A 26,906-nucleotide genomic window follows, 5' to 3' on the forward strand; every position below is an offset into this window, starting at 1 on the left:
TTCCGATGCCGGGAATTGAACCCGGGCCGTCTGGGTGAAAACCAGAAATCCTAACCACTAGACCACATCGGACTTGATAAATTAGCGTCACTACAAAATATTTGAACTAACACTTCGATTAAACCATAAGGAAATCTCATATTTTTTCATGCGATTATTTTTAAGGAATTCAGATATTTACCAATATGATATTTTATTAAATAAAACAATAGTACACGTATTTTCAGGAAATATGGTTAGATCTTCATTTAAGTCATGTGATCGTTCTATATTACGGAAGTGTTGTCATCATGTGACCGGGGAGTTTTTCCAAAATGGCGTCCACTACAGTGGACTGGGAGTTTGACAAGTTCGATGATGGATCTTTGAGTAAGTACGGGGGAGAGATGAGATATAACAATATCACTGGTTAATGATTCATATAATCGTGACAAAAGTCAGGGACAGATGTCATATCAACGTTTATTTACAACACATTCTATTACAGTGACGTTACTGAACGTGAAAGTCTGCGTGATGATGTTCACATGTGACACAAGGGGCCTGTTCGTTTATGCGGACAAACCGGTTCGTCAGTTTTTAAATGTAATATTTCAAACATATATCTAGACCGACCTTCAGGTGTTAATACAGGCTTTGGAATTCTTTGTCAAGGCTCGTCTGGAAACAATATAAAATCACCAGGTCCGTCGTCGTCTTTATTTCATAAACGACAACACTGCTCCAACTGTTTGGACCGCAAAAACGAAAACGGCCGTGTACTCCCAATATTACGTCAACATAAATATTCAATATTATATCATCAAATATATTAACGGAATCCTAAAATAGTATAATCATAACTGTTATATGTATGGCAACTAGTTGATATCAATAAATGACTGGTGTTGATCAATAATTGGCAAAAAACTATTGTATGAAAATTTGAGAAAAGTTGACTAGCCGATGAACGTTTGGTCTGAATGGCAATGCATGTGCACAGGTAACCGGGTTTTCTGTGTCAAGACACACCTACTTGACAAACCTAGAACAAGTCTGCACAGGTTAGCCTAGAACGAATATTCATACCCTGCCTACGTACACTGCCTACACTAGTACTGCTCTCCGACAACCATCTGTCAGAAATTGTCCGTCCGTCGTCCAGAGCTACGTTATCGCAGCTAGGGTTAGCCACATGCTTATATAATTACCAATGTCTGGTTATCTCACATGCCTTTTTGTGTATAATGTAAAACTAAAGAATTTAGCTAGAGAGCTTATCTGAAATGGGTTTTTTTTTGTGAAACAGTTACAATAATATCTTTGCATTTGTGTTTATCTATGTCATGCCAGGATTTTTTTGTTTAAAAAAACAACAACATGACAAAGCTCAAATTAGACAGTTTATCTATGGTTTTACATCAATATATGGCATAGGGAAATATACACGCCATAGGGGTTTTCGCATGCCGTAGCAAAATGTAACCGATATATACACAAAATGACTTGTTTTTTTGCGTTGGTATATATGCCTTTTACAGGTTCTGTAAAAAAAATGTGTACTTTGTAAGAAAATCGGTCTTATTTGCGTAGCCAGTTTGAAGCAATTTACACTAAAATACGCCATACGTGATTATGCATGCCATAGCAACATTCAAGAGTTATTTCTGCAAAATCAAAGGTTTTTTCACATTGTTTGTGTATAATACATGATATAGTAAAGTTTCATTAAATAAAAATGTGTATTTTGTAAGAAATAAATAGTCGTTTTCATCATGAAAATTATCAATACAACAATATTTTGATCATTGAACAAAACCAAGCCTTGCATGACATAGATCAATACTATAATACAATGATAATATTGTAACAGTTTCACAAGATTATAATATAAGCTCTCTGAAATGATCGGATAATACAGTTCTTCTGTCGCCATACGGTATCACGTATCTCAGATTAATTCCTATACAATTACGTGGATATTCTATGCTAAGTTTACTGTTTAGCCTTCTACATGTACAGAATTGACGAATGTGTTGAAAGCTGAATTTATCCTCTTTCAACCTGTCACATTTTGTATGGAAGCCCTTATGAGCTGTTGTATACACACCATGTAAAATAATATATTTAACAGCAAAATTGTGACAGTCTCACATTGGGTTAATACCTCTTCTTAATTACATTGGATAGAAATTGTTGGGGAGTTACAACTGAAAAAGTATGGACAATTTCTGGAGGAGTATGCTTCCCAGCTGAAGGAAATTGAGGGTGCTTTGGACGAATCTATTGGTGATTCATGGGATATGACACTTGATCCTATAGCTTTACAGGTAAGCTATTGCTTTCCAGGTCCAATTGCACTTAACCTTTTGAGTCTGGAAGAAGTGGTAGATGTAGTTTACATTTTATAATCTGTAGTCAGCTTATTTTGATATAATTCTGTATTACCAGTAGCAGTTTAGTCTGCTGTTCATAAGCAAGCTTAAGAAAGTCAGAGAGGCAAAAGGTCAGAACTTAGAGCCTGCGATTATGGTCTGTTTTAACAGTAGACTTCAGCTGATTTTTATATATAGTTAGTGTGTTTGTTAAATATATTTTAGGTTAAATACTTCTAATGAGTCTTTATTTAGAGCTCTGAGGACATACAAAATATGTTTGCTCCTATAGGGTATTAATCCCTCTTCAAGGAGGAGTAAATACTGTAACAATAATTTACTTTAAGATTTAATGGTGCTTTGTATTGCAGCTGTTACCCTATGAACAAACTAACCTGCTACAACTTATTAAAACTGACAACAAGATCTTCAACAAGATCATCACCGTGCTGGCTTCACTATGTTGTGAGATGCAAGCACTGCAGCATGAGGCTCACACAAAGTTCTACAATGCCTTGCTGTTCTATGGAGAAGGCGGTGAGATTTGTATTCATTATATAAATAATCATACCAGATTTGTTCTAATTTTATTGGAACAAAACTGTTACCTTTAATAGGCTTTATATAATAAATGACTAATTGACCATTCACATTTTGGTTTTTAACATCACTAATCTAATGCATTGCAGAAATGCAAAATTCTGTATCTAAAGTCTGATTATTTAGATTTTAAAAGAACAATTTTAAGCCTGAATGATTGTATTTTTGTTGAGCTGAAAAATTGTTTTTAATTGATTATAAGAAATTATAATATTATTTACTTAATGTTTACAGAGCCTGAGAATGGTTTGGGAGATGGTGACGCCCAACTACAGATGGGGAGGTTGATGCCCCTTCTACAGGTAAACTTGTCCTGTATAATATAACACAGGTTTGAATCATTAGTAAACATCATTTTGTTTACTTTGAGAATCACTACTTGTGATCAGGGAAAAAATATCTATTCATTTACATCTTAACAAATATGTACCATATAAAATTAGTAAAACATCCATGTCAATATACAAAAATAGCTGTTGTTTATTGGTAAGGCTAAAAAACACTTCTATTTAAACTAATCCATCATACTCTATGTATATATGACTATCCCTATTGTGTGTATAATCAAGTTCTTTTCCTAGAAGGGCTGTTAAAGTCAAGATTCCTTATCCATTTAACCTTATTAAACATAAAAGATTTCCCAACCTGGCATATTAGCAGAAATGTATTTCAGGCTTATAATTCTGTATTAAGAATCAGTGTTCCAGTATTGTATAATAGGTATTAGTGTATGAATTGATACTTGGGTACATGTGATACTTTAAAATCTCACAGGAGCTGTCGTGCTTTGTGAACCGTTGCTATGAAGTTGTGAGGAATGTGATTCATCAGTTTGCCTGTCTGTATTCACTCTCACGGTGAGTCTGTGTTGTATACCCTATCAAATAACTCTTCACATTTCATTATTTTATAGTATCCAATCAAATAACTCTTCACATTTCATTATTTTATAGTATCCAATCAAATCAATTGGTACATTTGTACATCTTTCTTAAAAAATCTAGTCAGAAGTGTTGATAAAGTCCTTGCAAATAATGTTGTGATATTTACTTATTGTTCAGGCTATTTCTAAAATCAGTTTTGTTTTTAAAATACTGTGTGGTAATGTTAAAGATATATTGATAACCCTTTTCAAGTTTGATATAATAATTAAGAAGAAATATTCAGAATAACACTTCATACTATTAAATGACACATTTCACCTTACAGAGGAGGACCTAAACTTATTGATGTTACAGATGTCCATTTCAAGGTAATTTAGTTTTACAATTAGAACTTAATTATTATGTTAATCAGTGTTAATAATTCCATATTAATTCTGTTGTATCTTAAAAATTAAATATGTTTAAAGCTTATAGTCGAAAGTATACTTACTATTTATCATAAATATTGCTTATGTTGTGGGGGTTTCAGCTTCTTGTCTCAGTACAGATGTAAGTTTAATATCTTTTATGATATAAATTGTCTTGAATATTTGTCGTGAAACTAGATAAAGAATAACTTTACGAGGATAAGTTCCTTTTATGTAGGCTGTGTTTGAGGAGTTGGGAGAAGTCCTTGGAGTACTTATCACACTGGATGAGATTGTTGATAATCATGCCTCCCTCAAGGATCATTGGACGCTCTACAAAAGGTAGGCACTCTCGGTTTACAGAGAAGGCTGGCTATTATGCACAACTGATAAGCGTCATACACAGGGAGTAAATCAGATACTTGTTGGATTCTTCGTATCTTTACGCAGTCGTATAGACAAGGGAAGTAATTCTGATACAGAACAGGAAGTATGACTGTACTTGGAGTGTAGTAGTAGTGTTGTGATCCATTTAAGAAGTGATCCATTTTATATGTGGTAAAGGCCAATTTTTGTTTACATGAAATGTATAAAGTCTGGACTTGAAGTAGTTAGTCAATGTTATGCCATATAATAAACTGGTATTTCACACCTGACAGATTTTCATTTTTTTTTTTTTTTTTTTTTTTAATTCCCTGATTTTACAGTTATTTTATTCTTTTTCTTGGGTTAATTTTATATTTCGTATGTATTTTATTAATTTTATATCTCGTATGTATTTTATTAATTTTATATTTTGTATGTATTTTATTAATTTTATATCTCGTATGTATTTTATTAATTTTATATCTCGTATGTATTTTATTAATTTTATATTTTGTATGTATTTTATTCTCAGGATGTTGAAGTCTGTGCATCATGATCCCGGGAAGTTTTCTATTCCTGGGGATAAACTAAGACAATTTGAAAAACTCATCATGAAGTTAGAGGGAGAGTTATTGGATGGTCTCATATTCCAGGTAATGGCAGTCAAAAAAAAACAAAAAAAACAAATAATTATCATTTAGAGATAATCACGTCTTTATTAAATAACTGCATGGTTTTGATGTTTGATCTTATTTACAAAGTACAAAAATGTATGTTGATTTTTATGGCAAAATGTATATTGAACCCAAAGATATAATAAGAATTAAAGATTAATTGATGACAAATTGATGTTAATGGTGACAAATATTTTTCTCTTGTGTCCTGCAGAACTGTGTGGAGCAATCATTTGATAGCAATACCGTGTCTGTGACAAAAAACTCTGTGTTCCTAGACGAGTTTAATGTCAACATCAGAGATTACTTAACAGATCTGGAGACTCGGATAGGTAAGTTGATGAACTAGAAAGTCATTAAAACTGTCTGATACTTTCCATATGTACACAACTTTGTAGTTTTACCTGGACAGGAGAATCAAATGAGACGGATCAGAGATACAAGTTCGTAGGCTCTGGGTGGCATGGTTGTGTCATTCATTAACTAATTTGTTGTTTTACCCGGACAGGAGAATCAAATGAGACGGATCAGAGATACAAGTTTGTAGGCTCTGGGTGGCATGGTTGTGTCATTCATTAACTAATTTGTTGTTTTACCCGGACAGGAGAATCAAATGAGACGGATCAGCGATACAAGTTCGTAGGACTGTGTGGTCTGTACGTCTTACACTTCCAGATCTTCAGAGTAATCGACAGGAAAGTCTTCAAATCTCTCTGGGACATTCATAAAAAGGTCAGCAGTGTGCCATTGTGAGGATTTAACCTCAAAAATCATATTTTTATGAACAACTACTTAATTTTTCATACCAGAATCAGGCATCAGTTATGAGAAACAGTTTCACAAGATCACAGAAGTAAAACTGTAAAGTCAGAGCTTTATGGTGTATTTCTGACAGTTATGAGAGAAAAGAATGAAAAATAGAAAAAGGAAGACAAGAAAACTTCATAAAGAAAGGGATGACGGACAAGTACAGCTCTGTTAATAACACATTGTTAGGATTGATTGTGTAAATAATCAGTTTATTTTGATGTGTTGTGAACAGATTCCCGGTGTACACCTCATAGGAAGCATTATCTGGTTTCCGACAACATTTCTACTGAACAAGCTTCCTCAGATGGTCAAGGCCCTGGACAAGAAGGCTCAGATGTCGGTCAAAACTCAGTATCAGACCTGGCTCCAGAGTCGTAACCAGATGTTGACCAGGTGAGGAGTAGATAATTACCTATGTCTTAGTCTGGATTCTGGCCAGGTGAGGAGTAGATAATTACCTACAGTACGCGTCAGGTGTATGTCTTAGTCTGGATTCTGGCCAGGTGAGGAGTAGATAATTACCTATATGTCTTAGTCTGGATTCTGGCCAGGTGAGGAGTGGATTCTGGCCAGGTGAGGAGTAGATAATTACCTATATGTCTTAGTCTGGATTCTGGCAAGGTGAGGAGTAGATAATTACCTATGTCTAAGTCTGGATTAATCTGGTTGAAAATCTTAGTGTTTTTTGAACATTTTCTTCAGTCTGGTAAAGTAAATATGATAGAAGTTATATAACACAACCACTATGATATTTAAGAATGTGATGTTTCAATGACTACACTGTCGTCGTCATCAGCCTAATGACCAATGTGAAGCGTACTAGTACGACTACACTGTCGTCGTCATCAGCCTAATGACCAATGTGAAGCGTACTAGTACGACTACACTGTCATCGTCATCAGCCTAATGACCAATGTGAAACGTACTAGTACGACTACACTGTCGTCGTCATCAGCCTAATGACCAATGTGAAGCGTACTAGTACGACTACACTGTCGTCGTCATCAGCCTAATGACCAATGTGAAGCGTACTAGTACGACTACACTGTCGTCGTCATCAGCCTAATGACCAATGTGAAGCGTACTAGTACGACTACACTGTCGTCGTCATCACCTAATGACCAATGTGAAGCGTACTAGTACGACTACACAATGTGAAGCGTACTAGTACGACTACACTGTCGTCGTCATCAGCCTAATGACCAATGTGAAGCGTACTAGTACGACTACACTGTCGTCGTCATCAGCCTAATGACCAACGTGAAGCGTACTAGTACTGTCTTATGTAGTACAAGACAGTACGCTTTGTCTGATAACGACGACAGTGTAGTCGTACTAGTATGCTTCACATTGGTCATTAGTCTGATGACGACGACAGTGTAGTCGTACTAGTATGCTTCACATTGGTCATTAGTCTGATGACGACGACAGTGTAGTCATCGAAACATAACACTCTTAAATATCATATTGGTTTTGTCATATAACTTCTATCATATCTTCTTGTCTCTGTTCAGAATACTCCTCTAACATAAGAATCCTCTGGTCGGCTGTTTTATTATGACATTATTGTGACGACACAACTGAACTGTTACCTGGCACCTGTTTAAAGTTTCTCACTGCATTGAACCTCTAACATTACTGGCATATGCTCAGAATTGATTTACAATCAGATTGTGGTAGTTGCTTCCTGTTAATCAGTTTAAACATCGGAATGAGAGCAGATGGATGTGTACTGAAATCATCTTGCATAAAAGTTTAGTTATACAGCTTGGTGAAGGCTTACTTGTGAACTACTGTAAGCTTAATATATTAAAACTGACGGTTTTCATTTGTGGATAATAGTATCTATATGAAGTAAATGTTTCTGTACTCATTTATCCCTACAGAGACGTACAGAACTTCCATACCAGTGTGTCAGCTTGGATGGTGGAGATGGAATCGTCCATGACCCGAGGAAGAACACTTATGGAGGATCTTAACAATCGCTGTGTCCTATTCATACAGGTTATTTCTCATTATAAGTCGTTCTATATAAATCTGCGTTTTATATCAAAATTAAATTACTTGATGTTTTTTGCAAGAATAATGTCAATAATTGGTAAACCGTACTTTCAACCACTATTTGTTCTGTGACCAGGGCACCTGTATGCCTAATATTTATAATGTGTTGATAATATATTTAATTAAACAATGTTTTCTCTGTGACAGGGCCTTCTGTATGCCTACAATATTAACCACCTGGTTCGTACCGTGATGAATCTACATGTAGCATTACAGAAGCCGATGACCAAGACAGCTGTACTTTGTCTCTGTCGCCTCACAGAACTTTTAAAGGTGCAATGATTTTCTTCTTTCTTTTGAAGTTGGCTTCATTTAATTAACAGGTTAACTATTACAGAGATGTTCATTATTTTTCGACTGCATTAAGTGATTTTAGTTATTTTCAGTAATAAGAATAATTCACCTAAACACAAATATTGAACTCCCAGGATTACTTGTCTGCCCAACTTTACCTGATATACAATACTGAGATATTTATGTGGACTGATATATAGCAGTAATGTAAAGACTTAATAAAATGATAATATTTTGTATAAAGGCCATTGAACATACATTCCACCGGAGGACCATGCTGATAGCTGAGTCACTGAGCCACATCATCCAGCACCTCAGCTTCCTGATCCTAAGCTCCATAGGAACTGCCAGGGTTAGTATCACCCAGAGTCTAACTGGTCATAACAAAAGGAAAGTGACAGTTCACTTCCTGTTCAAAGCAGTCTGTTTTAAATGTCAATTTCATACTTTGGTATGTATGAAAAGTACATACAATTTATTTATTTATTTATGTTTGTTTTAATTGTTAATCAAATGTTGAAATAGTTTTAATAATAAATCAAATGTTGAAATATTACTGCATAATTATTTGTAATTGTTTTTCAGAAAAGGATAATGTCAGACAAGAAATACAGTGAGAGGAGACTTGATGTTCTGTCAGCCCTGGTCCTCGCTGAGGCCGCCATGAATGGTCCAGGTAAGTATCAGGTGTTCTGTCAGCCCTGGTCCTCGCTGAGGCTGCCATGGATGGTCCAGGTAAGTACTGGATGTACTGTCAGCCCTGGTCCTCACTGAGACTGCCTTTAATGTTCCAGGTAAGTACTGGATGTTCTGTCAGCCCTGGTCCTCGCTGAGGCCGCCATGAATGGTCCAGGTAAGTATCAGGTGTTCCGTACGCCCTGGTCCTCGCTGAGACCGCCATGAATGGTCCAGGTAAGTATCAGGTGTTCTGTCAGCCCTGTTCCTCGCTGAGACTGCCTTTAATGTTCCAGGTAAGTACTGGATGTTCTGTCAGCCCTGGTCCTCGCTGAGACCGCCATGAATGGTCCAGGTAAGTATCAGGTGTTCTGTCAGCCCTGGTCCTCGCTGAGACTGCCATGAATGGTCCAGGTAAGTATCGGGTGTTCCGTCCGCGCTGGTCCTCGCCGAGACCGCCATGAATGGTCCAGGTAAGTATCAGATGTTCTGTCCGCCCTGGTCTTCACTGAATATGAATATATATTTGGATATTATGTTTAATGCATTTCTCTGCAATGTATTGTAATTTTTGCTTTCATCATAATTATATAACAACAGCAGTTTTATTGCTGTTTTGAGTGAATGCTATCTATAAATTACCACAGTCAGTCACACGGCATTGGAATCATAAGACCTAGAGTGACAGCACTATTGTTTGTCATGGTTTTTTTACATTGAATGTTCGGTTCCCTTCTCAGGTACCAAAGAGCGACGGCTCATCGCACATTTGTCATTAGCAGTGGGTACTAAAATGGTGAGTTTGAGAGGTATTCCTATTCCATCATAGAAATACACTGAAATAACAATTTTGGTAAAACTGAAATAAATGGAAACTCCTGTATAATCTATATGCATGTTTTCTGGTGACCTCTGAACTTGCTTGGCCTGTTATCAATCATTCCCTGTACAATCCTGTTTCAATCCTATCTGTGTGGTATTGTCTCAGTGCTAACTTAATGGTGAACCAGCCTAGGGATCTGTGTAGGTTAATCATCATGGTTTACTTTGGTAAGTGTTATTCACCTCTTACTTACATTTATAAAAGGTTCAACATTGTTTATTTTCAGAGAACCTTCAAGGATGATGAGGTTCAGATTCTTTATGCCAACCTGAAGAAGCTAGAGATGATCTGTGATCTCAGAGAGAGGTGGGTTATTATATTTCTGGAGTAATACCTCTGCTGAACTTCCTTTTATATTATTTAAATCAACATATACTAATCTATTTGAGGATGCTCTGAACTTTTATTTAAAAGATCTAGAAATATCATTATTTCATTGTTTGTAGAGTACGACGGTCGTGCGACTGTAGTTTTGTGTATTGGCATCGCGTGATCTTCCCCATTTACTTGACGGATATGCTGGAAAACGTTGTGGATACCCACAGGATCCATGTAAGTACTGTAGCTATAGTGTTGTTTTATTTTCCTTAGTGTTGTCGTCCTTTTACTTAGACAAGCGTCATTTTAGTCCCGTCGTTTTAGATCAGAACTACGACATATCTTGCCAGAGAAGACTACATCTGAGAGAACATTTTTTTTGTTATATAATTAACTTGTGCGTTGATAAAGACTCAGAGATGTTGATGACTTTTCCTTTGTTCCCTGACATTTACATGAATGGAGGGAGATATTGATGACATTTCTTTGTTCCTCGACACTTGGTACAAGATTGTAGGGAGGTATTAATGGTTTTCCTTTTATCCCTTGCCAGTATATGGTTGGTGCTCTGAGGGACTGTGTTCCCCCAATGACAACAGTCCGACACCTCACCTCACCTCAAGAATTGTTGGACATATTTGACAAGGAAATCTACAGCAATATACAAGAGGTAAAAGCTTAAAACATATTTAACTTATTATCAAGTACAATGATTATAACATATTATCAAATACAATGATTATTACATATTATCAAGTACAATGATTATAACATATTATCAAGTACAATGATTATAACATATTATCAAGTACAATGATTATAACATATTATCAAGTACAATGATTATTACATATTATCAAGTACAATGATTATTACACGAAAATAAAAAAACAAATAAAAATAACTTATCATCAAGCTAGCATAATAATTAGTAAAAAAAAAACCCAAACATTTTAACAATGGATATACCAGGTTATCACGTAAAGGTTCTGGGGGTGTTCTAGTATTGTTTGTGTGTCAAGGATTGTCTTCTATAATAATTTCATACACACTGCGGTAGAAAAATAATTCTGCAAATTTCACATTAATTTAAAAGAAAAATTACAGTTATTTCTAAATCATTTCCAAGAATACATGACCTTAAACACAGGATCTAGGATATATCCTCACTAAAACAGTCTGTTTAAATTTATGTCACTGTTAAGTGTGTAATGAAAAAACATTATATGAAAGTTTCTTTTACCTGGAATATTACACCAGCTATTTTTGTATGTTGAAAATCGGTTGGTATTTATTATTTGTATGATAATAATGAGTTGGAGGAAAATAATCGTAAATATACAAGAGTACAGTGGAACTTCGTTAACTCGAAGTCGACGGGACCACGAAAAAACTTCCGAGTTATCCGAGTGTTCGAATTAAGCGAGTTATCATTTTTGGTGAAAAGTTTGGTCAATATTTGTCAACATTATATAATCATTATAACTTCGCTCTGTCGCTCATCAGTTTAGTGTGAAGACTGGTCAATACATGTAAATATATATGTAATGTTTCGTTATGTTACTTGTAATTTGGTGTAGTTTTGCCGATATACAGTCACGATGAAGTTTCTTTCACTTAGTCACTTCAAGAACGATCTGATGTCCCAAGTCATGTTTGCAAAAGGTAAACGATAAAAAGGAATTCGACAAACTAACAAGTTATTCATGTCAAATCAAATACCCAGTAACCGTTTGAGTTTAACACAGATTGCATGCAAAACGTAACAGAACCATTACCTTTTATTGGACATATAAAATACTGTTTGATCGGCCTACTTACTTTTTATTGATAACCACGCCATTTCCATGTGTATTAGCACCGGAAGTTAGGCTGCGCATGTGCGTATAAAATGTTACTGTAACTGAGCTGGCGTTTTATCCGATTTAATAGACAGCACTGACCGTTACAGTTGTACTCTGAACACCTTTGCAGTAATTACGCTATAGTTTCAGCAGTTTAAAGATTTAATAGGCGCCGGTGACTGTTTCATTTCTACACCTGTAAAAACATCAGCCGGGTAGATCTACCGGTGTGTCAGAGATTAGTTCCGCTTGAGCGAACGGGTAGATGAGTTGTTGACTATCGTGTGTACTAATATCGGCGACCGCCTTAGGAAATTACCTGATGTAAGTAAAGCAGTACTTTTTATCACCAAGACATGTTGTTATAAGATTCAACCGACAATTTCTTTATGAATTTATGAAACACTTATAATAGCATGTAGGTTAGTAGTGCCGATATGTTCAGTATTACAAACGGAATTTAGCTCTTAAAAAATGTCGGCGTTTACCACCGATCGACGAAAATTATACTTCGAGTTATTCGATCATTTCAAATAGGATTTTTATTGATGGGACCAAATTTTCACTTCGTATTATCCGAGTTCTTCGAGTTTTCCGAGTTTTCTTTACTAAGATAAAGAGAGAATTCGGCCAGGACTGACGAGGTACTTCGAGTTAAGCGGGGTATTCGAGTTATCCGAGTTCGAGTTAACGAAGTTCCACTGTATATTTTTTAATCATGATGATAGGTGAAAACAAAACAATTTAAGGTATTTTTTATTTCATTTTTTCAATTTGAGAGTTGTTTCCATGAAAACTGGACATATTGTTTTCACATTTCAGCACCTGTTGGATCCACTGTGCCGGGCAATAGAGACCGATCTTCGGCTCCACATACACTCACACCTACAACTGGATGACAGGAACCCTTTCAAAGTCGGCTTCAAGGACCTATCCAACCTCCTCAAGGTCCATCCAATCAGATTGTTTGATAGATACATCAGTATTAAAAGTAAGTATCCAATCAGAAAGGCAGCTTGTGGAAAAGAGGATAGAATGCTGTCACAGGGTATATGAGATAGTTGAGGAATGTTGTATATTTGACTGGGTACATGGAGCAGTTGATTGAACATTTTTGTTTTTGACAGGGTGCGTGGAACAGTTGATTGAACATTTTTTTGATTGACAGGGTGCATGGAACAGTTGATTGAACTTTGTTTTGATTGACAGGGTGCGTGGAACAGTTGATAGAACATTTTTGTTTTTGACAGGGTATGTGGGACAGTTGATAGGATGTTTTTGTTTTTGACAGGGTACGTGGAACACTACCTCAACATGACCTTCTACAATCTGACTACAGTCGCACTACATGACTGGAAAACTTACGGAGAAATGAAAAACATGGCTGAACAGAAATACGGCCTGGTGATGGTGGAGTCCCATCTTCCTAGTCAGACCTTGGAACAGGTAAGATGATGGACAGGTGACTGATTCAGATATCTACCTAGTCAGACCTTGGAACAGGTAAGATGATGGACATGTGACTGATTCAGATATCTACCTAGTCAGACCTTGGAACAGGTAAGATGATGGACAGGTGACTGATTCAGATATCTACCTAGTCAGACCTTGGAACAGGTAAGATGATGGACAGGTGACTGATTCAGATATCTACTTAGTCAGACCTTGGAACAGGTAAGATGATGGACAGGTGACTGATTCAGATATCTACCTAGTCAGACCTTGGAACAGGTAAGATGATGGACATGTGACTGATTCAGATATCTACCTAGTCAGACCTTGGAACAGGTAAGATGATGGACAGGTGACTGATTCAGACATCTACCTAGTCAGACCTTGGAACAGGTAAGATGATGGACAGGTGACTGATTCAGATATCTACCTAGTCAGACCTTGGAACAGGTAAGATGATGGACAGGTGACTGATTCAGATATCTACCTAGTCAGACCTTGGAACAGGTAAGATGATGGACAGTTGACTGATTCAGACATCTACCTAGTCAGACCTTGGAACAGGTAAGATGATGGACAGGTGACTGATTCAGATATCTACCTAGTCAGACCTTGGAACAGGTAAGATGATGGACAGGTGACTGATTCAGACATCTATTTAGTCACACTCTGGAACAACTGGGAAATATATAGAATGATGGATGAACATATACCAATAGACATCTGTTTGTTTCACACACTTGTATTGTTTGAGTGAGAAAGTTCCAAACCGACAGTTATATGCCTTAGTCTCTGGAACGGTGGACTAACTGATGTGAGTTTTTACCCTGTATGAAATCGTAACAAAATTGGATTGCATAGTTGGTATGATCTGACAAAAAGGGAATCTAGCGAAAAAAATCTGACAGTCATACCGGTAATACCTCGAAAAATTCATGGAAAATACTGAAAAAGGCATTTCCACTGTAGATTTGAACCTCTCTCATAGAAATCTGTTTCTCCAAGTATTTAATCCCTATACCGTAAATATTCGCATATAGTGTTCACTCTTGTATAGTGTGTAGGTACGTTAATTAGATTAATTAGAGCAGTCACTTCTGTCCTGTACATAACTCTGTACATAGATCTGGTTCTCTACCCCAGGGTCTTGATGTGCTGGAGATTATGAGGAACATCCATGTGTTTGTCTCCAAGTACCTGTACAACCTCAACAACCAAATCTTCGTGGAATGCTCCAGTAATAACAAACATCTCAACACTATCAACATCCGCCATATTGCCAACTCCATCAGGACCCACGGCACAGGAATCATGAACACAACTGTAAGTGAATCATCTCTCAGTGTGATGACTCAACAGTTATTGTGATGACTCATTAGTTATTGTGATGACTCATTAGTTATTGTGATGACTCATCAGTAATCATGATGAATGATCAAGAATTGTCATGAACCTCTGTAATTGTGAAGAATAGTCAGTAATTTTGATGAATAATCAATCGGTTATTGTGATAAACTTCAGTAATTGTAATGAATTCTCAATAATTGTTATGAACCACTTGTCTAGTAATTGTAATGAATCGTCAGTAATATTTGTGATGAATCCTCGGTAATTGTGATGAATCGTCAGTAACTGATGAATCATCAATAATTGTGATGAATCGTCAGTAATTGTGATGAATCCTCAATAACTGTGATGAGCCACTTGTCTAGTAATTGTGATGAATCATCAGTAATTGTGATGAATCATCAGTAATTGTGATGAATCATCTGTAATTGTGATGAATCATCAGTAACTGGTGAGTCATCAGTACCCTAGTAATTATGATGAATCCTCCGTAATTTTGATGAATTGTCAGTAATTGTGATGAATTGTCAGTAATTGTGATGAATCCTCAATAATTGTGATGAACCACTTGTCTAGTAATTATGATGAATCCTCCGTTATTGTGATTAATTGTCAGTAATTGTGATGAATCATCAGTAATTTTGATGAATTGTCAGTAATTGTGATGAATCCTCAATAATTGTGATGAACCACTTGTCTAGTAATTGTGATGAATACTCTGTTATTGTGATTAATTGTCAGTAATTGTGATGAATCATCAGTAATTTTGATGAATTGTCAGTAATTGTGATGAATCCTCAATAATTGTGATGAATCTCAGTAACTGTGATGAGCCACTTGTCTAGTAATTGTGATGAAAATCTTTAGTTGGATAAACATCTGTGATATACATCGACTCATCAGAAAGTCAATAGGAGTTATTCCAATTAAAATTATCTCCACTTAAACTGATATAAAATGAATGGGAGGCATGTAATGCATTAAAAGTATTGAATATTATAACTACAGTTTAATATGTTATCAAGCCTACATACATCCTTCTACAATAAGAAAGACTTTGTGTGAGCTTTATCCTCTGGTAATTAATGAGACGTTACCTTTTCTACTTCCTGTTACAGGTCAATTTCACCTACCAGTTCCTGAGGAAGAAGTTTTTCATTTTCTCACAGTTCATGTATGATGAACACATCAAGTCGAGACTGATCAAGGTAGGTTCCACACAATTCTTGTATGATGAACACATCAAGTCGAGACTGATCAAGGTAGGTTCCACACAGTTCATGTATGATGAACACCTCAAGTGGAGACTGATCAAGGTAGGTTCCACGCAGTTCATGTGTGATGAACACATCAAGTCGAGACTGATCAAGGTAGGTTCCATACAGTTCATGTATGATGAACACCTCAAGTCGAGACTGATCAATGTAGGTTCCATACAGTTCATGTGTGATGAACACATCAAGTCGAGACTGATCAAGGTAGGTTCCACATAGTTCATGATCAGTGAACAATTGTAATCCAGACTTAAAAGATTCATTAGGACATCTGGATTTGCTGTTCATTTAGTGTTGTAATGTTACCAAGTATTTATGGTTTATTTCAAGTTAAATTTTCATGACACTTCCTTATAAAACCTTCCAGACTTCCAAATGACCTGTCTGAATTAGTAAACTGTATGTATATAATACAACATTAATTGTAGAAGATCTAAAAACTTTGGTAATCATTTACATGTCAAGATCTAGCATTAATTGTCAATATGAATTACACAACTTCAATTTGTAGATTATATTGTATACCTAGTAAAACACAATATGGTACATATTGAATATAAATGCAATGGACAGATCAGAAATTCAATATGTTCTATAAAGATGCCTGTTTTATGCTCTGTTGTGCCCAGTGAGTATATCGTACAATTTGTTCATTTATTTCAGGACTGGAAATATTTCAAAGAAAATCACATGCATACAGACCAAAAGGTATGTGAAACTTTCAGCCATTTTTTGGTTTAATAGGTTAGAATTGTGAAACTGTTTCTTCTTATCAACTGTATATTTTTAGTTATGAATTATGACACATATATGTTGTTTCAGTATCCATTTGAGAAGGCTGATAAGTTTAACAAAGGGATACGGAAGCTGGGCCTGTTGCCGGACGGGGATAGCTACCTGGATCAGTTCAGGGTCACCATCAGTCAGATAGGTATGAGAGGCTGCCATCATGTAGAAAAAAGTCACCTATAAGTGTCGGGGAATGAGCTCAAAACCCTCCCACACAGATCTGACCTTCAGTGTATATCTCCACCTGGTGTTGACCCCTTAGGACAGTCATTACCTCCCCTGGTGTAAAGAACTATGTTGGAATTATTTTACGCTGGTTTTTCAACCATTTTTGCATTAAAACTAATCTTTTCTCAACCTGTTGAGCAGAATTCAACCAAATTTTTGAGCTTTCACCTTTAGCACATGGAAATGGAAGCAGCTTCCAATCAAGGTTGTCTATAATGTTGTGAGTGTAGCTTGTGAACTGACTTCTTTGAGTTTGGTGCTTTGTGTGAACTCTTCTTTTAGGTGATGTGCAGCAATACATGTCCACAATCAGCAAAATCTACACTTTGTCAAGTCTGTAAACAGCTATTGATTGCATTGTTGGTTGGACCACAGACTCGCCAACCTGTTCAGTTTTTTGTATACAATGTATGTACAGCAGCATTTGGAGATTAAACTATTTACTTGTAAATGGACAGACCCAACTAGGACAGAGTAAGAGTGGTCATTGACTTTGGTATCCCATTTTGCACAACTAAAACTGCCATTCTGTGGACTCGAAAGTCAGGTAAAAATGGTAAATACTTCAGTCCATAGTCTACTTTTGATCCCATCCCTCAACACCAAGTAAGGGCCAATCTTTCATACTGGTACTACAGTTGAGCTTTATGGGCTATGGAGGCTACCAACAATGAAATATTTGAAATCTACCTGGTTGCTACATAGAGATTGACATTATTGATTATTGAGAGAATTTGTTATTTGTTGCCAGGTAATGCAATGGGCTACATTCGAATGATCAGGTCTGGAGGTCTTCATTGCTGTAGTAATGCCATCAGGTTCATCCCCGATCTAGAGGACATTGTCAACTTTGAGGAACTCTGTAAGGAGGAGGGTCTGTCACAGGAGTGCCAGGTTGCTGCCAAGTAAGTGTTCACTGTTAGGAGAAAGTCTGACAACTTGTACCTCGGTTTTACTGTTATTCAGATTCCTTTTACTACTGGAAAGAACTTGAGTAAAACACATGTATACTTCATTTCTGTAGCACCATGGTCAATTTCCGTTGAGGTGGTAAAATGAACAGATTAAGACAAGCCTATCACAAGGAAATCTTTGTTACTGGTGTGTTTGTACAGTTTTTTTATGTGTTCTGTTATAAGTTATGATATTGATGATTTCTTTTAATTATTTTTTAGAAATCTTGACAATGTTGTTGGGAATTTAGCCAGAAATTTTGCAGAAGGAACAGAGTATTTCAAGGTCAGTCTAACACATGCTTTTTATAGGTGCTGAACAAGTGTACTGCCTACATGCCCTTGCCTATAGCTAGGCTTCGTCTCACCAACTATAGTCAGTGTTATGTTGGCATGTGCATGGTAGAGTGTATCCTTAAAAGTGATAACTTCAATATTCAATTTTTAACAATAATATTAATTGTAGCATATGTCACTTACATGTTTGTTAATGTTTCCGAAAAACCTTTCCGTTGGTAATTCATTGTCACCGTGGAACAGTCTGGAAATGTCTTAGAGATCTTAACAAACATACTTATCAAAATGATAGACAAAAGTTCACAATCTGGATATATTAGAGAAAGCAAAGCTAGAGAAATGAGAACTCTAAAAATTGCAGATAAGTCTATTGATTTGTAATTGTACAGTATTTAAAAGTAAAGTTTATATTTCTCTTTGACAGCTCCTGGTGGATGTGTTCGCTCCAGAATTTAGAGATACCAAGAACATGCATTTACGCAACTTCTTTGTTATACTTCCACCACTGGTAAATAGCTTGATTAAAAATTCAATTTTAAAACACAATTAAATTTGACTTTGATGATAACTGAACAACTCAATATTAATTTGTAATCAAAGTTTTAATTTGTTTTAGATATTTTTATAACACTGTAATTTTGCATCTGATATAAGCTACAAATTTGAGTCGTCTCTAAATTATGCGTCATTTTAACTGTAGTCTTTAGATTATTGTATACTTCGGATCAAACATAAGTCCTCACTTAGTTACCGACCTTTATCACAATCTTTTTTTTTCAGATTGTAAACTTTGTAGAACATTCTATAAGCTGCAAGGAGAAGATGAGCCGTAAGAACAAAGTGGGAGCAGCCTTCACAGATGATGGATTTGCAATGGGTAATGGCTGTTTACATGATGTGACAAATAATTACAGAAATACTGAAAAGTTATGTTTACCAAGCCTACTTTCAAAAAATTACAGAAATACTGAAAAGTTATGTTTACCAAGCCTACTTTCAAAAAATTACAGAAATACTGAAAAGTTTAATATGTCTACCAAGCCTACTTTCTTCAAATATCAAATGTGGAAAATGTAAAATCATATTCTTTCAAGGATCCTTGCATGTTGATTAGTTGTTAGGGATAGGAAGATTACTTAGCTGTTACTGATATTTGGATTGTAAACCAGTGCTGATAAGTTCTCACTATATGTTTTTTAAGTTCCCACTATATGTTTTTTAAGTTCCCATGCCTTCAAGCTCTCTTATAACTGTCCCCACAGGTGTGGCTTACATCCTCAAACTGTTGGACCAGTATCACGAGTTTGACTCTCTCCACTGGTTCCAGTCTGTCAAGGACAAGTACAGGGCAGAAAAGGTCAGTAGAGGTCAAAGAGAGCTATTTAGTGGTTGGGTTCTTATTTTTTCTTCTGACTTTAAATATCTTATTCCTCAGTAGATAGTAGATATTAAAGGACTTAAGACAATAATGCAGAAAGTTTTATTTTGTTCTCTTTCCTTTTTGAATGTTCATCATTGCATACTGATTTTTACGAAGGATAAAGTAATGAAACAGCAGCAGTCTTTATCAACACGACCAGATGAGAAACTACAACAAACCATGTCGCTTACTGTAAAAAGACTGGACGTATGCCAACAGGTGAGAGGTTACCTCCCTTTAGTATGTAATTCTGTCAAATCATTATAGGAGTATGAAAGTAAGTCCCTATGCAAACAAAATCATGAAAATATATATTATGTAGTGGCTTTCATTATATTGAAAACACAATTTTACATTTCAGTTTACATGCCATAGTACAAAAATAAGTCTCCATACCTACAAATCAACACAGACATTGAGTACGCAGAACAAGGCTGAAAATTACATCAGAATATTTGTGCAGAGGTTTTTTTAAAATGTATGATACATATCACACAGTGTCTAATATACTGTTTGTATTGCTAACCTTAAAAATATCCTCAAACACATGAAAATTTAACGAGGAATTGTTTTTAAAATATACATTATATGGAAATGGGGTCACGAAAATAATGTACTATGAATATGAAGTAACAATGGGATTTTACATTTACAGGAATATGATCTTCTATACTACTCTCTAAGTAGTGCCAGGATTTTCTTCCGAGCTGACCGTACAGCTGCTGAGGAAAATGAGGAAAAGGACAAAGGTAGGTTGTTATAGGGCAGCATCAGCATAGGTCATGGTAGGGTCAGAGGTCAAAATTAGTGTCATTGTCAAATACTGAAGGTCAAGACACAACTAAATACAGGATGTCAAGCCCACACTGCTATAAACTACTGTCTTTTTTTTTTTTTTTTTTTACAATCTTCATATATAAATGTCACAAGTGGATACATTAAATAAATGTTAATGTTTTATTAAAAGAACTGTGATCATAAGTATTTGCTCGAAAATATCTGGGAGTTACACTCAAGGTAACAGATCAAATCCATGAGAATATGTACATGACTTTCTAACATGATAGCAATTAATCATGTAGCAATCGACCTTATCAGGATTTGTGGAAGTTCTATATCTAATTACCTGATTAATAGGTATTACATAAATTATACAAGGAATCAACTAATATTCTCCTGATTTTGTGTGGATATTTGTACCCATATGTTTACTTGTACAGAAGCTGCTAAGGCAGGCCAGGCTGACGGGACAACTCCAGCACAGCCAGGTATGTCAAACTGTCAAGTTCGTCCCCTTGAAACCAGATCTCTATCCACCTGACAATTACCCTTTAAACACTTGATATCCATGTCCCAGTTCATTTGTATTTCCTCATCAGACATTATATTGGACCACTTATGGAAAGTTCTTTTTGACATTTCTGAAAGTACTGTGTGAATTCTATATTATAAGACAAAAAATATAAAGTTATAGTTTCAGTTGTAATCATGAGTTCAATTAATTTGGGCTTTTGAGGTGAATGGAAAATAATCTGCTGGATTAGTCTCGCATGAGGTACTGTTATAACGCTGCACTGCACCTGGTCCGAAGGTTGTTCTATAAATAGAAAATTAAAGAAGCATTCTTAAACTTGTTGATAACCTTAGTCCTTTGTTCTTATATAGAACAAAGATATTTTCATGTGATCAGTGGACATTATCATCAGTGTAAGACTGATGTTTGAAAGCATTGTTTTTCAAAATTGAAATATATATATGTGTAATTTTAGTAAAAAACTTATTTTGTTTAGCTTCATGACACAAATGAGGATAATCTCACCGTAAGGCTTTTCCTGTTGGTGTTGTGTATTAAACATAGATAGCTTGTTTTGTAACTTTCTTTCTCATATTCTGTTAATAATATAGTAGCTTAGCATTATCTATACATGCCTGCTATATATAGTCCAATGCCTGACGTCTGTTGTGGAGGCCGTGATTTATATTTACCTTACTATACATATCAATATCTTCTATGCATGCCTCTCTGTTAGCCTATTGCCTATCAGATTGTGGTGGACATCAAGACATTGTAGTTTTGTAGCAATGATAACTGTCCTAATAATGCTTGTAATGACATTTATCATAATATAAAACTTAATAGTAAACTTTTTCTTTCAAAGTGCACATTTGTATATTTACTGACATTTCACCTCACAGGGACTTGACACAAACTTCCAACACATAGTTATGTATTATTCCATAGTTCCTATATAACATTATGCATTACAGTATCAGTAGACTAAGTGGTTGGTAATTTGTGCGAAGTCCCTGTGTTTCACACATAGTTATAAGAACTTTGACAATGTGTGCTTTTATATATTATCTTTTAAATCACTAATCTTTGTAATGCACATTAATAGAATCTGATTCTTCTACAAAGACAAGTAACATTTTAATCTAACTACATTGTACATTACTGTTTTACGCTGGCAACATTTTCATGGAGATAGTCTCCTATCAAATATGTGTTAGTCTAAAAACTAAATCCCTCAACCTATCAAATATGTGTTAGTCTAAAAACTAAATCCCTCAACCTATCAAATATGTGTTAGTCTAAAAACTAAATCCCTCAACCTATCAAATATGTGTTAGTCTAAAAACTAAATCCCTCAACCTATCAAATATGTGTTAGTCTAAAAACTAAATCCCTCAACCTATCAAATATGTGTTAGTCTAAAAACTAAATCCCTCAACCTATCAAATATGTGTTAGTCTAAAAACTAAATCCCTCATCCTATCAAATATGTGTTAGTCTAAAAACTAAATCCCTCAACCTATCAAATATGTGTTAGTCTAAAAACTAAATCCCTCAACCTATCAAATATGTGTTAGTCTAAAAACTAAATCCCTCAACCTATCAAATATGTGTTAGTCTAAAAACTAAATCCCTCAACCTATCAAATATGTGTTAGTCTAAAAACTAAATCCCTCAACCTATCAAATATGTGTTAGTCTAAAAACTAAATCCCTCAACCTATCAAATATGTGTTAGTCTAAAAACTAAATCCCTCAACCTATCAAATATGTGTTAGTCTAAAAACTAAATCCCTCAAACTATCAAATATGTGTTAGTCTAAAAACTAAATCCCTCAAACTATCAAATATGTGTTAGTCTAAAAACTAAATCCCTCAACCAGACTTACTCCCTCGACAGTTTCCATAACTTTATCATGAAAAGAGGCGGGAACTTGCACTGACATGACCTTCTTAGATGTTAATGATCCAAGGAAACAAAAGACTATATCATTTGAGATAATAGATAAGTTATAGTAATTTTTGGTTAATTGGAAGAGTGTTAATCATATTTCATTGCCATGTAAAGTGGTATAGGATTTAGGATATACCAGAGTTCTAATTCTTTGACTTTATTTATGTTAAGGAAAAGCTACCTCTCACATGCCTATTACATGTATAAGACTATTAATAAAACTACTTCTAAAACAGCAGTTTCTGTTGAGAATCGTGAGGGGTCACAATAGCTCAGTCAGTTAGGGCTAACCTCAGGTTGAAGATCCGAGGTGGGTGGTTTGAAGTTCCCGTTCTGTGTAGGTTTGCGTTTCTCAGACAGCTGCGAAACGGGCCAGTCTGTGTTGTTGTGGCTATGTCCTTGGGTAAGGAAACTTTACCGTAATTGCTCTGGATGACATGCAACTGGCCTCCAATATGGTGTTAATTGAGGTAGTCAACATCTACAAGGAGACCCCCGCCTCAAAATGACCCTGGCTGTTTACAGGGCTATAGACCCATCAAACAAACCTTTGAGAGTTATTCCCCTTATACTGGATGATATGTTACATCTGATAACTCACGTATGATTGTAAACATTTTTGTATACCTTTTGATGCTAGACAACAGTGCTGCATTGTAATTTCATTGGATAATTCAAGTAGCTTTATCTGTATTAGAAACAAAAAAATCTATGCATGTGAATGCAGCAAACATAATGTATTGTTCTGATTGGCCAAAAATAAAAGAACACACGAACAATTTGTACATCCTGCTTGAAGTGAAGATATAAGATTTCATCAAATTGTTGATTGTTTCTGATATTACACTAGTAACTAGATATTGTGTTAATATTTTTGTGCAAAATATTAGTTGTAGATTGATTGAGCAGAACTCGGTTCTTATACTGTTTCTCATTCTGTTCTACCATTTGCAATAACGACATACTCATGTTGATGGCTTCTGTAGTAGGTACAGAATATAGACTAATACATATTAGATATGTCCAACATATCTATTTTTGTTACATAGTCTCTCATTAAAAACCAAAATTTGTGAGAATAAAAAAAACATGATTAATGTAATACCTATACATGTATATACGTAGAACAGTGTTACAGCCTTTTTTTGTTACATATTGATGATAGAATTATGTATATTTTGTTTGATTTATACTTTTTTTGTGAAAAACATTCATTATTGTGTGTATATGTTTCAGCTGCTGCACCAGATCCAGGAGCTTCAGGAACAGCAGCGCCGCCACCACCACCACCACCACCATCTGGAGCCCCACCCCCACCACCTCCTCCACCCCCTCCTCCAGGTGGGGCACCACCACCCCCACCTCCGCCCCCTCCCCCTCCTCCACCACCACCCCCTCCAATGTAGAAGGACAGTCTGAGTACAGAATTTGAACCAGATGTGTTTGTTGGTGCTAAGTACTGTTAATTAACTAGATGACCGACACTTACTGCTATAAACTAAGATTATTTGCTTAAATACAATTATGTTTTACTGAATTAAAGAGGAGGAATGTCCGTATTAGTATGTGAAGGAACAAACATTGATTTACAGGGAAGGATTTTGGGTCAGCAGATTGTACAAGGAAAAGTTATTAGCATTGTTTGTTTATTAAATATACAAACTGGATATATATTGTTGAACATACAAAAAGGCTAAAAACTGTCAATATGAATCCCTCCCCCATGTAAAAATCTATCTAAACATTCTGTGATATATGTATACTTCAACCAAACCATAACCAAAAATTAGTGTTCCTTCATTTTTCCTGTTACTTGTCCTTTGTGAAGTAGCAATTTTCTGGTGCATTGTATTCTCTACAATTTGAAAATGACAACAATGTTAAGAATTGTGTTATTTAATTCATGACCAATACTCAATTTTGAAAGTATGTATCTATTTCATATAAGCTAAGCTTCATCTATAAATTGGTCTGCATGTTTCAGCCATGATTTGAGAAATTTATTTTGACCATTACTAGAAAGTGTCGTTTAAACAATTATGTAAAGAATGTGTGGTATGAACTGAATGTCATTAGTATAATCATCCTCTAGTTTGATATCAGTCATTCACTGTGTAATGTACAGTATTAAAGAGCGTGGTGATCAAATTACCTAGGACAGAAAATAAGACTGCTTCAAACAGTACAGATTTTACATGGTGAATAGTGCAATGTGACTTCTTTTCCCAAAATTGATAGCTCCCATGGGAGGATTAGGAATGCAATATGTTACATTTATATATTAATCGAGCTATTAAATTATTAAACAATTTTCTTTTAGTGTGTTTATTTTCGCTTTGGTTGATAGCAGCGGTAATACAAACAAAGAGAAAAACAGAAGTTATTTTTATGAAACTTCAATGTCCTAATGACAAATAAGAAAAGATGATTTAGATCACTGGGAAAAACCCTAAATTGGTGGAATGAGTATGTATGCCATCTTGCATCCTGTACACTATTCACAGTATTCCAGGGGTTATGTTTACATTCTCTCTTTGTACCTTGGATTATGTCAAAATCGAAGGCATATGACAACCTGACAAATTGTTAAGTTGATAAAATTCTTTTGAAGATCACAGTGGAGCGACAGCCAAAGTTGGTCTATTTAACATACAGTGACCTTGAGATTGTACATCAAATGATCAAATTAGTATTTTTTCATTCAAAAGATGACATGACTGAGCCTTCAATATTCCAGAGATGCAGAGTGTGAATGTGAAAAACATAAACGGAAACCGAGAACACATCAAGATAGTTGGAACCAAAGATACGTTAAAACAACAGGAACCAAGGACACGTCAAGATAGTGGGAACCAAAACACATTAAAACAACAGGAACCAAGGACACGTCAAGATAGTGGGAACCAAAACACATTAAAACAACAGGAACCAAGGACACGTCAAGATAGTGGGAACCAAAACACATTAAAACAACAGGAACCAAGGACACGTCGAGATAGTTGGAACCAAAGACACGTTAACACAACAGGAACCAAGGACACATCGAGATAGTTGGAACCAAAGACACGTTAAAACAACAGGAACCGAGGACACGTCAAGATAGTGGGAACCAAAACACATTAAAACAACAGGAACCAAGGACACATCAAGATAGTGGGAACCAAAGACATGTTAAAACAACAGGAACTGAGGACATATCGAGATAGTTGGAACCAAAACACGTTCAAACAACAGGAACCAAGGACACGTCAAGATAGTGGGAACCAAAACACATTAAAACAACAGGAACCAAGGACACGTCAAGATAGTGGGAACCAAAACACATTAAAACAACAGGAACCAAGGACACATCGAGATAGTTGGAACCAAAGACACGTTAACACAACAGGAACCAAGGACATACCGAGATAGTGGGAACCAAAGACACGTTAAAACAACAGGAACCAAGGACATATCCTGAAAGTGGGAACCAAAACACATTAAAACAACAGGAACCAAGGTCACATCGAGATAGTTGGAACCAAAGACACGTTAACACAACAGGAACCAAGGACACATCGAGATAGAGGGAACCAAAGACACGTTTAAACAACAGGAACCAAGGACACATCCTGATAGTGGGAACCAAAACACATTAAAACAACAGGAACCAAGGACACATCGAGATAGTTGGAACCAAAGACACGTTAAAACAACATGAACCAAGGACACATCGAGATAGAGGGAACC

The 26,906-nt window shown here is 35.7% G+C and overlaps 1 protein-coding gene and 1 non-coding gene across 4 annotated transcripts; one reads left to right on the top strand and one right to left on the bottom strand.

Moving 5' to 3' along the window:
- Positions 1–72, bottom strand: Trnae-uuc. Its single transcript has one exon. It is a non-coding gene; the product is annotated as a tRNA-Glu (tRNA).
- Positions 73–245: 173 nt separating this feature from the next.
- On the top strand, positions 246–25,488 carry LOC117330280 (WASH complex subunit 4-like). 3 transcript variants are annotated; one of them, XM_033888460.1, is made up of 35 exons: positions 315–369; positions 2,170–2,309; positions 2,726–2,891; positions 3,189–3,256; positions 3,729–3,811; positions 4,164–4,206; positions 4,484–4,587; positions 5,144–5,264; positions 5,500–5,617; positions 5,890–6,017; positions 6,328–6,488; positions 7,982–8,099; positions 8,304–8,429; positions 8,695–8,802; positions 9,036–9,126; positions 9,866–9,921; positions 10,235–10,314; positions 10,455–10,560; positions 10,880–10,996; positions 12,993–13,161; positions 13,462–13,616; positions 14,766–14,945; positions 16,088–16,177; positions 16,907–16,951; positions 17,066–17,174; positions 18,012–18,165; positions 18,436–18,499; positions 18,935–19,018; positions 19,291–19,387; positions 19,773–19,867; positions 20,048–20,149; positions 20,586–20,679; positions 21,151–21,198; positions 21,721–21,750; positions 24,414–24,528. In XM_033888460.1, the coding sequence occupies exons 1-34, from the start codon at positions 315–317 to the stop codon at positions 21,726–21,728; spliced, it is 3,483 nt and encodes a 1,160-aa protein (XP_033744351.1). In that variant the 3' UTR covers positions 21,729–21,750; positions 24,414–24,528. The 3 variants fall into 3 exon arrangements, with proteins under 3 accessions (XP_033744350.1, XP_033744351.1, XP_033744352.1); XM_033888461.1 differs by having other exon boundaries at positions 21,721–21,764; positions 24,414–24,496; XM_033888459.1 differs by lacking the exon at positions 21,721–21,750 and having other exon boundaries at positions 246–369; positions 24,414–25,488.
- The last annotated feature ends 1,418 nt before the right edge of the window (positions 25,489–26,906 follow it).

Source organism: Pecten maximus, chromosome 7 (assembly GCF_902652985.1).
Source record: "Pecten maximus chromosome 7, xPecMax1.1, whole genome shotgun sequence".
Taxonomy (NCBI): domain Eukaryota; kingdom Metazoa; phylum Mollusca; class Bivalvia; order Pectinida; family Pectinidae; genus Pecten; species Pecten maximus.

Excerpts from the sequence above, each read along its gene's own strand:
- LOC117330280 (XM_033888459.1), top strand. The coding sequence starts at position 315 with ATGGCGTCCACTACAGTGGACTGGGAGTTTGACAAGTTCGATGATGGA. Across the intron at positions 6,018-6,327 it reads TCTGGGACATTCATAAAAAG|ATTCCCGGTGTACACCTCAT; the intron begins GTCAGCAGTGTG and ends TGTTGTGAACAG. Across the intron at positions 9,127-9,865 it reads GGCCGCCATGAATGGTCCAG|GTACCAAAGAGCGACGGCTC; the intron begins GTAAGTATCAGG and ends TTCCCTTCTCAG.